General features: G+C 40.4%; 1 protein-coding gene across 1 annotated transcript in view; it reads right to left on the reverse strand.

Moving 5' to 3' along the window:
* Positions 1–11,202, reverse strand: part of LOC143973511 (Fc receptor-like protein 5) — a 62,784-nt gene extending 51,582 nt beyond the window's left edge. The window contains exons 1-3 of the mRNA XM_077474429.1: positions 10,790–11,202; positions 5,553–5,573; positions 1,320–1,568 (exon numbers count right to left, since the gene is read on the reverse strand). Coding sequence (XP_077330555.1) covers positions 1,320–1,568; positions 5,553–5,573; positions 10,790–10,832 — 313 coding nt within the window. The 5' untranslated portion in view covers positions 10,833–11,202. The remainder of the gene's footprint in view (positions 1–1,319; positions 1,569–5,552; positions 5,574–10,789) is intronic.
* Between the last annotated feature and the right edge of the window lie 1,109 nt (positions 11,203–12,311).

Raw genomic sequence — 12,311 nt, forward strand, 5'->3', positions numbered from 1 at the left:
TAGAGAACTTTTTTAATTCACCATAATCTACAAGATTTTCCTATTCAATGCCTATTGTCATGGGTTACCACAATCTGACCATTGCCATTTTTTTTAGAAATGGGTATAACCTAAATGAATTTATTTAAAGTAAACAGAAAAGGCTCAGCACTAAACCAACTTAAAAAATTTGCCTCCCCATTGTTCCAAATTGCCCTGCATACTTTTTATCATATGCAATGTAACTTTTTTCATGTATTTCTATGGCCGCGTACACACGGGCGGATTGTCTGCCCAACAAATCCGCTCGTGTGTGGGCTTCAGCGGACAGTCTGACGGATTAAGTCTTTCGGAATTTCCGTAATTTTGTCCGTCCAAACTTGGTTTTGTCCGTCCAAACTTGGTTTCAGCGGACAGTCCGCTCGTGTGTAGGCAAGTTGGACGGTCTAAGTATGGCGCATGCTCAGAAAGGATTTACACGGCCGAAGGTTGCATTGCAGTGTATTGGACGTCGTTTTTCTAGTCCCGTCGTACGTGCCGTACACGTCATCACACAAGCTTTCAGCGGACTGTCTGTTCATCGTGTGTGGTCAAGTCCGTTCCTTCAAATGTTGGATTGACTGTCTGTCGGATTGTCTGACGAACTTAGTTGGGCAGACAATCCGCCCGTGTGTACGCGGCCTATGTGTTGACATGACAGCAAAGCTCAGACTTTTTCAGTATAAATGTTGTAGAACAACAGGACTGAATCGCATAGAACAGTGGTCTCCAATTTTTCCCTTTGCTTGCCTTAGTCTGTCCCTTTGAGGCACTATTTTTTTCATTGACACCGATGACGGGTTGTAATTCCTCCCAGTGACACCAACTGTGGGGCATAATTCCCTCCATTGACACCAAAGATAGGGCACTATTCCTCCTGCAGATACTAATGATGGAGCGCTATTCCTCCCACTGACACCAATGATGGGGCACTGTTCCATACACTAATACCAACAATGGGGTATTATTCCTCTAACTAGTATCAAGCCACCCCCCTATATGCAATGGAGAGATTCATGGATAACATAACTTTCAGTGCACAGGACGCATGAATTACAGAGGCCAGGGTTTTTTTTTTTTTTAAGCACCTGATTTGAGCCAGAGGCCAGATTTGGGGGTGGCATACTGTTTGTCTCTCTCCCCACAAATGTTTGTCCACCGGCCGCCACTGACTGCCATTATATATGATACATCTCCCACCTAAAATCAACTCCTGAAACGCATAATGGAACATTGAGGGCTCTTTAGTGATAAGGATTTGAGGACAGGAAGTATAGAATTTTCAATTTGGACCAACTCACCTGTGGTAACATTCAGTGTGACAATCTCACTTCTCTCTCCAGCACTGTTCTGGCACTGATACTCTCCACTGTGTCTCATGTCAGCCATTGAAATGACATAATCCTTTCCTGTGTATATTAGGATATTCTCATGGAACCAGGAACATTCTGATGGATCAGACTCCACACCACAGGTCATCATTATCTTCTCTCCAGTGAGGATCTTATTATAGTTGGGAATGACCATCACCACAGGCCTCTTTGCATATCCTACAAGATAATTTACATTAGTGGACTAGAAAAAGTGTACCTGTTTGTACATAAAGGTAGTTAAAGTATGTGTGTACATTTTACATCTTGGATAGTACCAACAAGTTGAATCGGTTGAACGGGATTCAGTTCCAACTTAAACAGGTATAATCACTAAGGGTAAAAAATTTGAAAAGTTTAGCTACTTTCTGAAGGTTGATTACCATAGCATTTAGAATATGATGTGTTGAATTGATATGGCCTTAGCCAATAGTGAAGCCTTGGTTCTGATAGGGAACATAGATAGGGAACATAGAATATGGCCCAAGGGGGGGTCTCCGACCATTCTCCTCTAAAGCTTACAGTTACCACTGGGAATAGGACCCATTATAGAGCATGGAAAATTGACCCTTCTTGGCTAGAGGTGATTGGTAATTCTGATTAACTAATGACCAGATTAAAGGAATTTGTAAGTATTAACACAGGGACGGCATCGGTGGAGTTGTCTGGGACTCCTTGAAGGCCTATCTTAGAGGTCTTCTTATTCAACAGGTGCCAAGAATTAAAGACAAGACTAGGGAATGGGAAAGGGAAGCTAAAAAAGAAGCGTCCTTGGCTGAGAGGCAGTTTATCGGCAAAGCAAGCCCAGACAGACAGAAGGAGTGGTTAGAAAAACAGCAAGTTTATAAAATGACTATCATGAGAAAGATAGATAACAGGCGCAAGGGGAGAAAGTGGGTCGTATGCTATCCCTATTGGTTACATCAAATACTCTTCCCTCAATGGTAAAAAAAGAAAAAAAAGACAAGCGTTATGTTACTGAAGAGAAGAAGAATATGGAAAGCAGAACTGTTATGTTGATGCAGATGGTGGTGTTGGCAATGCCGTACTTCACCGCCATCCGATGCTACAACTCCAGATATTTGTTAAATGTCTGATTTGAAGTCAAAGAGACAGAGTCATATTTCAAAAAAAGTTGTCAGAAGACGGTCTATTTTGGAGTGGAGTGCAGCACTCGGTTTGCAAAATCAGCTCCTCCAGCATCTGTGCTACTTTTATTAACCTCCATTATGTGTTTCCTTCCAAGATGATTAGAAACTATTTAAACACTTTTGTGTATATACAAATGTTTACAAGTTTATACACAGTATCTAACAAAAGTGAGTACACCCCTCACATTTTTGTAAATGTTTTATTCTTTTCATGTGACAGCACCGAAGAATATACGCATTGCTACAATGTAAAGTAGTAAATAGTGAGTGTACAGCTTGTATAAAAGTGTAAATTTGCTGTCCCCTCAAAATAACTCAACACACAGCCATTAATGTCTAAACCTCAGGCAACAAAAGTGAGTACACCCCAAAGTGAAAACGTCCAAATTGTGCATATTTAGCCATTTTCCCTCCCCGGTGTCATGTAACTCGTTAGTGTTGCAAAGTCTCAGGTGTGAATGAGGAGCAGGTGTGTTAAATTTGGTGTCATCACTTGTCACTCTCTCATACTGGTTACTGGAAGTTCAGCATGGCAGCTCGTGGCAAAGAACCCTCTGAGGATCTGAAAAAAATACATTTTGTGTGGCCACCATTATTTTCTAGCACTGACTTAAACCTCTTGGGCATTGAGTTAACCAGAGCTTCACAGGTTGCCACTGGAGTTCTCTTCCACTCCTCCATGACGACATCACTGAGCTGGTGGATGTTAGAGACCTTGCGCTCCTCTACCTTCCATTTGAGGATGCCCCACAGATGCTCAATAGGGTTTAGGTCTGGAGATATACTTGGCCAGTCTATAATCTTTACCGTCATCTTCTTTAGCAAGGCAGTGGTCGTCTTGGAGGTGTGTTTGGGGTTGGTATCACGTTGGAATACTGCCCTGCGGCCCAGTCTCCGAAGGGAGGGCATCATGCTCTGCTTCAATATGTCACAGTACATGTTGGCATTCATGATTCTCTCAATGATCTGTAGCTCCCCAGTGCCGGCAGCACTCATGCAGCCCCAGACCATGACACTCCCACCACCATGTTGACTGTAGGCAAGACACACTTGTCTTTGTCCTCCTCACCTGGTTGCCGCCACACACGCTTGACACCATCTGAACCAAATAAATGTATCTTGCTCTCATCAGGCCACAGGACATGGTTCCAGTAATCCATGTCCTTAGTCTGCTTGGCTTCAGCAAACTGTTTGTGGGCTTTCTTGTGCATCATCTTTAGAAGAAGTTTCCTTCTAGAATGACAGCCATGCTGACCAATTTGATGCAGTGTGCGGTGTATGGTCTGAGCACAGACAGGCTGACCCCCCACCCCTTCAATCTCTGCAGCAATGCTGGCAGCAGTCATACGTCTATTTTCCAAAGACAACCTCTGGATATGATGCTCAGCACGTGCACTCAACTTCTTTGGTCGACCATGGCGAGGCCTGTTCTGCGTGCAACCTGTTCTGTTAAACCGCTGTAGGATCTTGACCACCATGCTGCAGCTCAGTTTCAGGGTCTTGGCAATCTTCTTATAGCCTATGCCATCTTTATGTAGAGCAATAATCCTTTCTTTTGGATCCTCAGAGAGTTCTTTGCATGAGGTGCCACGCTGAACTTCCAGTAACCAGAATCAGAGAGTGACAAGTGATAACACCAAATTTAACACTCCTGCTCCCCATTCACACCTGAGACCTTGTAACACTAATGAGTCACGACACCGGGGAGGGAAAATGGTTAATTGGGCCCAATATGGACATTTTCACTTAGGGGTGTACTCACTTTTGTTGCCAGCAGTTTAGACATTAATGGCTGTGTGTTAAGTTATCTTGAGGGGACAGCAAATTTACACTGTTATACAAGCTGTACACTCACTACTTTACATTGTAGCCAAGTGTAATTTCTTCAGTGTTGTCACTTGAAAACATAGAATAAAATATTTACAAAAATGTGAGGGGTGTACTCACTTTTGTGAGATACTGTATTTACATATTTCTCTGACTGTCTATATTTTTAATCTGTATCAGCACCTACCCAGTGTGTCCTGAGGAGACTATTTTGTGAAACGCGTTGACAAGCAGACATGGAGGAGCTGTAAGATCATATTTCAATACAGCTATATCTATATATTTATCTACATATGTAACAATCCAACCTTCATGTCTGGTATATTGGGTATCTGTTGACCTTAATATAAGGTGCTGTCTAAATGTGTATATGTTTTTTAACTTTTTGTAATAACGATATGTTTTTTTCATATTCACTGCTTCATGATGTGCTTATTTTTGGAGATTTCTTCTCAATCCTTATATAAATTTTTTGTATGTTGGTATAGTGGAGGTCCTTCCTTTCTACAACAAAAAGGAACTTTTTGGATGTTGGCCTAGTGGAGGTCCTTCCTTTCTACAAGAAAAGGAACTTTTTGGATGTTGGCATAGTGGAGGTCCTTCCTTTCTACAACAAAAAGGAACTTTTTGGATGTTGGCATAGTGGAGGTCCTTCCTTTCTACAACAAAAAGGAACTTTTTGGATGTTGGCATAGTGGAGGTCCTTCCTTTCTACAAGAAAAGGAACTTTTTGGACGTTGGCATAGTGGAGGTCCTTCCTTTCTACAAAAAAGAGTCAGACCACGCCAGTGAAAAAGACCCAAAAGATTCAAATGCGTGGCTTCGGCCCTGGCCATGCCCATGGGGTGCCAGTCATGAGTGATTTGGATGCTTGTAGAACACAATAAAAGGGCTACTTGAAGCTCCCTACAATTACAAGTGGGAGCTTCCGGTGAGAAAAGCTGTATGTGAAAGCAAACCTTAAGACTTTTATATATTTCACATCACCCACGTGTCACCAACATAGGTGCAAATAATAGACATAAATCATAAATAGAATTATTTTAAAGATGGGAAAGGTCATTGCTAAATAAGTTATAAATTAAAAAGAGATCTATGAGCATGCGGCAAGCATATAAGATTTTATTTATTTTTGGAGGTAGCCATTTTTATGAAGAAATAAAATCTGTGAAAAACGAGAACTTACCTGGGTGCTGTATCATTAAATCTGCAAGAGAAGAAATAATTTGTTATACAGATTATACTGCAGATCGGTATTTCCATGTTCAATCCTCAAGGACTATTAGTGGTTCGTGCTTTAAAGTTAGTGTCCCAGAAGAAAACCACTGACTTCGACCATAAACTGTTCCTAAGCCACAGGAGGCCTCATCTAGGGACAGAATCATTTAGATTGATAGTACATGGTTAGTTGCCTGTAAAAGAGAGCAGTGTCTCTGTCTGGCAGCTCATCTGCATGTAAAAGGTCCTTTAAAGGAGACCCAATTGAATATTTAGGAGATGAGCACCAAACTAAATGTACAGAGTCCAATAAGCATTTTGTTTCTTAATGAAAGCGAGGTGAGAACGAGTTAATACTAAAATTAACGTGGGTGCGGGTGAAGTTTCTCTTTAAAGTGGTTCTAAATGTAAAATGTGTTTTACCGTAATGCATTCCCTTAAAGCGGAAGTTCAGGCAATACCTAACTAGCGCTAATAAAGACCCATGTGGCTTGGCATGTATTTACCATCATCCCTTTATATATAAAAAATGAATACCTCTAGGTTAGGATTTTTAAGGCAATTTGAAGAGAGAAAAAAATCGTTTTTAAATATTAAAATAGTTAAATTTTTTACCAATTAAACATGATTTAAAAGTGAATATTCAATATGTAGACCAAATTATACAAATAGCTGGAAACAAAGAACACGATATTGCACAATTGAGATGATCCTGAAGTGGTATTCCCCAACTACTTGCAGTTCCACCATCCATGCACAATGCAGGTGGTGATCAGTAGAGGGCACACCAACGCATTACAAAATGTAGACATACAATTAATTCTATATATCACTTATTCTTTATATATCATTGGCAGAAGCACTCCTGCAGCTAAAAAGGGGATCATGTATTATCTGTATGAAATGCCCTTCATAATATACAGAGACCGCAGGATAATATCCAAAAAAGGCACCCAAGGAGAAAGAAAATAGGATGTATTCAAATGGAAAATCCCCTATGTGTCTCCCCAAAACATGCTGTTAAAATACAGGCAAGCGTCCAAAATACACGCAAAACCCTCACTGGCGTCCCAAATACAGGTAAAACCCTCATTGGCATCCAAAAAACCTGTAGAGGAATGAATGGCCATTTCTGATGGCATGTTTTGGGGAGACACATAGGAGATTTTCCATTTGAATACCTCCTGTTTTCTTTTTCCTTGGGTGCCTCTTTCGGATATTATCCTGTGGTCTCTGTATATTATGAAGGGCGTTTCATACAAATTATACATGATCCCCTTTTTAGCTGAGGAAGTGCTTCTGCCAATGATATATAAAGAATAAGTGATATATAGAATTAATTGTATGTCTGCATTTTGTATTGCATTGGTTGTCCCCTCTACTGATCACCACCTGCAATGTGCATGGTGGAGATGGTGGTATAAATCCCTGAAGAAGAATTTATTGTATGTCTTCATTTCGAAATACGTTGGATGTCCCCTCTACTGATCGTGGTGATCAGTAGAGGGGACATCCAACGTGTTTCGAAATGAAGACATGGACGGTGGAACTACAAGTAGTTGGGGAAGACCACTTCAGGATCATGTCAGTTGTGCAATATTATGTTATGTGTTTCCAACAATTTGTACTATTTTGTCTACATGTTGAATATCCACTTTTAAATCATGTTTAATTGGTACTAAAATAAACTATTTTAATATTTAAAAAAAAAAAAATTCTCTCTTCAAATTGCCTTAAAAATCCCAACCTAGAGGCATTCATTTTTTACCTAACTAACTCTAAACCTGCTCTCTGCCACATTCTAAACCTAATCTATCTAACCCTGTAAAGCAAAAATCGCTATACTTATCTATTCTGCAGCTGATTTACCCTCCTTCATGACCAGGCCATTTTTTGCAATACGGCACTGTGTTATTTTAATTGACTTTAATTTAATTGCTGTACCCAAATAAAATTGGTGTCTTTTTTTCCCCACAGAAAAAAAAAATAGAGCTTTCTTTTGGTGGTATTTGATCACCTCTGTGGTTTTATTTTTTCCATTATAAACAAAAAAAGGCTGACAATTTTGAAAAAAAAAATAGTTTTTTACTTTCTGCTAGAAAACACATCTAATAAAAAAAAATTAAAAATCGAATTTCTTCATCAATTTAGGCCAATATGTATTCTGTTACATAAAAAAAAATCCCCAATAGGTTGGTTTGCGCAAAAGTTATAGCGTCTACAAACTATGTGATATATTTATGGAATTTTTATAAATATTTATTTTTTACTAGTAATGGCAGTGATCGGGACTGCGATATTGTAGCGGACAAATCGGACACTAACTGACACTTTGCGGGAACCGGTGACACTAATACAGTGATCAGTGCTAAAAATATGTCACTGTACTAATCACACTGGCTGGGAAGGGTTAACATCAGGGGCAATCAAAGGGTTAACTGTATGCCTAACAATGTGTTTTCTCGCTATAGGGATGTGCTTTTACTATAGGAAGGCACTGATCCATGTTTCTGCGTTGCAGGAACACAGGATGAATGCCTTACCTACTGACAGTTTACCTAGGCAGACTGCCGTTCTGGCTCTCTGCCTAATGATCAGCGGGTATGTGATCCTGTGCAGGAGGAGCAGGAGAGCTGCCTTGCGACCGTATGTATACAGTATAAGGTCAGCAAGTGGTTAAAGAGCACAGGCTGGGATTTTCCTATAAGAATTAGGACAACGCAGAGCATATAGCAGGCTAGAAGTGGCAAGCAGCAGGACAGTTTTAATTAAAGAGAATATGACTAACTGGTGTATCCCTAACTTTTATTTTATCTTTAGGAGTAGAGGGTGCAGTGAATGTGCGTTATCTAATGTACATGCTGTTCTTGCACTTACGTTTTTTTTCCTTTCAAATGATACAGTGGCATGCTGCAAACAAAAGGCAGCTTTAAAAACTAAATGGACAATAACTAGACAATAAGTAAATGCTTTGCATTACGCATCAGAAACTTAAAAATAGGCCCTATCAACATAAAACAATGCTGCATACACACGATCAGAAATTCCACCAGAAAAAGACTGATGAGAGCTTTTGGTCAGAAAATGACCGCACGACCGTGTGTATGCTCCATTGGAATTTTGCTGGCCGAATTCCCGCCAGCAAAAGATTGAGGGCATGTTCTCTATTTTTCGGTCGGAAAAAGTTCCGATTGGAAATTCCAATTGTCTGTAGTATTTCCCACGCGCAAAATTCCTTTGCATGCTCGGAAACAATTCGACGCATGCTCGGAAGCATTGAACTTCGTTTTCTCAGCTCGTCGTAGTGTTATACGTCACCGTGTTCTTGACGGGCGAACTTTTGTGTGACCGTGTGTATGCAAGCCAAGCTTGCGCGAAATTCCGTCGGAAAAATCTTTGGATGAAATTTTGCTCGTGTGTACACAGCATTAGAATAAAAAAATAAAATAAATGAAAACTCCAAAATTAAAAATTAAAACCCGAGAAGAAAATTTAAACTTTTCCTTAACCGCTTGCCGACCGCCTCATGCAGATATACTGCGGCAGAAGGGCACGTACAGGCAAACTAATGTACCTGTACGTTGCCCTTTAAAAGGCCAGGACACACTTAACCCCTATACTGCCACCTAGTGGTTAACCTCTTCACTGCCAGTGTCATTTACACAGGAATCAGTGCATTTGTATAGCACTGATTGCTGTAAAAATGACAATGGTCCCAAAAAAAATTCAAAAATGTCGCAGCCATGATAAAAATCGCTGATCGCCGCCATTACTAGTAAAAAAAAAAAAGATTAATAAAAATGCTATAAAACTATCCCCTATTTTGTAAACGCTATAACTTTTGCGCAAACCAATCAATAATCGCTTATTGTGATTTTTTTTTACCAAAAATATGTAGAAGAATACGTATCGGCCTAAACTGAGAAAAAAATAGTTTTTTTATATATTTTTGGGGTATTTTTTATAGCAAAATGTAAAAAATTATTGTTTTTTTTTCAAAATTGTCGCTCTTTTTTGTTTATCGCGCAAAAAATAAAAAACCCAGGGGTGATCAAATACACCAAAAGAAAGCTCTATTTGTGGGGGAAAAAGGACGTCAATTTTGTTTGGGTGCAACATCGCGCGACCGTGGAACTGTCAGTTAAAGCGACGCAGTGCCGAATCGCAAGTGCTCTGGTCAGGAAGGGGGTACAAACTTCCGGGGCTGAAGTGGTTAAAGGGAAGCCTTGCAGCAGATAAATAAATGAATGAATTTACAAAGTTTGACCTAAAATAAAAACCCAATCAATCTAAAATAAAATACAATATGCCCCCAAAATAATTTAAAAACCCAGATTACTCCCCCTAAAAGCCAAACAAAAAAATAAAATCATTTGCTCTGGACGGAACAGAAGCTAAAACTGAATGTTAATCTCAAATTAACCATTAAACAAAATGGAAGACAAACAACATCCTCAATAAAAACAAAAACAGGCAGCACATGGGGTTTATTGTCCAAAGAGCTAGCAATCAGAATTAAAGCACAGTTTTCTAACTACCCCCTGATCTTTCCTTATGCAGTTTGACAGCTTTCCCTATCCTTTACCTACAACAACTTCCAATTTATGGACGTCATGGCTTCTCTGTGCCCCTCTTTTACAAAAAATAGTATTCCGTTATTGAAAAGACAGTAAAGGGAGCAATAAGGGGACTTATCCAAATGCCCCCCTTATTGGACCTCTATGGTTGCTCCCTTTACAGCATTGTCCATGTCTTTTCAATAACGGAATACTATTTTTTGGATGTCATCCTGAGTGCCGACCATCCCTTTCTTTCTTCTAAGCTTGCTGGCCATAGTTCAAAGGCCATACAGTGCTATCGCGCTATGAGCAAAAAATAATATTAATAAAAAAATATTCTTCCAAATAAATCTGTACAGAAATTTGCTGGGGCCACACATCTCTGAAACTCACGGAAATCATCTCGAACCCATGGTAACAGCAAACCCAAACCTCATCCCTAATGTACCTTTAAGAATTAAAACAAATATGCATACATAAATACTACAAAACAGTATTTTTTTTAACCATTTGTAACCATTGGGTCCCCAAGATAAATCAATTTACCATTAGATCCTGACAGATACATGCACCCAGATAGTGGAACAAAGACAAAGAGTATCCAGTAGTAATTGGTAATAAAATTAGTAATAGTTTCCATACTTACAAATGAGGAGGATTGTCTGGCACGGACCCCACAGCCTACACATTACTCCAACTTGTCTCTGCAATGCTGCATCTGTAGGAATCAGAAGTTCTTTCGGCACTATACGTTGTATACAGAGCAGGCTGTGAAATGATAGATGCGGTATACAACTATTTAGAGAAGCCAGGCTGGTAGAGGAAGGAAGAGAGGCAACCACAGATAGGACAGAAACTAAATGAGCATTGTGAGAACATTCAAACTACTGAAACCTATCATCACGGCAGCCAGGTCACAAGCATCTTCAGCAGAAGACCGGCAATGGCAGACTCCATATCTCAAGCTTGACTGGTTTCCTTTATAAGTGATCATCGTGAGGTCGAGAAGGAGAGTGAAGAAGAGACGAAGAGGGTGAAAAACCACAAGATGACCTATTAATAAAGAACATGAAATAGTAAAGAAACGAAAGTTCAGCTACTTAGGCAGAAGAAGAAGAAAGTAGAGAGATTTGTGAAAATGAAACTATTGGCTTTTGCTAAATTATCTGCAGATTCATTTAATTCCCTCCTGGTAAAAATTCAGTGTAAGCCCTTGTACACACGGTCGGAGATTCCGTCGGAATGTTTCCTATCGGACCGTTTTGTCGGATATTCCGACTGTGTGTGGTCTGCATCAGACTGTTTCCGTCGGAATATCCGACGGACTAACTTTTCCAACTTGCTGGTAAAATTTTCCGACAAAATGGTCATAATCCGATCATGTGTAGCCTACTCCGACGGACAAAGTGCCACGCATGATTAGATCAAATTCCTAGGCCAAAGCTATTGGCTACTAGCCTGAACATAGTCCTGTCGTAATGAAATAACGTCATCACGTTATGTACAATCGGATTTTCCGACAACTTAGTCCGACCGTGTGTATGCAACATCACTTCCGGACCTCTTCCGGAATTAATCCATCGGAATTACTCCGACGGATTCGGTTGTCGGAATTTCCGACCGTGTGTACAAGGGCTAATGCAGAAAACAGGTTTTCATGCACTTACTCACACACATACACACACAGATATTTTAACATTTCTCATTCATGTTGATAGACTGCTAGCTCATAAGTAACGTAAAGCTGTAATGGTCCTTTCACACGGGACAGATCCGTGATGAGCCCCCCCGTGAACATCCGCTTGCTCGATCCCCGCTGAGCAGGAAGATGACAGGTCTATCTCTGCACACTGCGCAGAGACGGACCTGTCAGAGCGCCACTCTCCCCTATGGGAGATCAGATGACGATGAACCGCAGAGTCCGTCGTCAATCGATCCCATTCGCAGACGGATGGAAAAGTGGGTTTTTCCTCCGGCACATTTTTTCGGATCGAGAGCGGGTCGGATGTCAGCGGACATGTCACCGATGACATAGAGGTCTATGGAGCCTCCGTTCAGGTCCGCCTGAAAAAAGTGACAGGCGGACCTGAACGGATTGTTCGTGTGAAAGAGACCTAAAGAAGTGTCTGTTCTGAATTCAATCACAAGAGTTTAGCAGCAAAAGCACT

Source organism: Lithobates pipiens, unplaced genomic scaffold (genome assembly GCF_037356315.1).
Source record: "Lithobates pipiens isolate NorthernLeopardFrog02 unplaced genomic scaffold, aLitPip1_a1.2 Scaffold_83, whole genome shotgun sequence".
Lineage (NCBI taxonomy): Eukaryota > Metazoa > Chordata > Amphibia > Anura > Ranidae > Lithobates > Lithobates pipiens.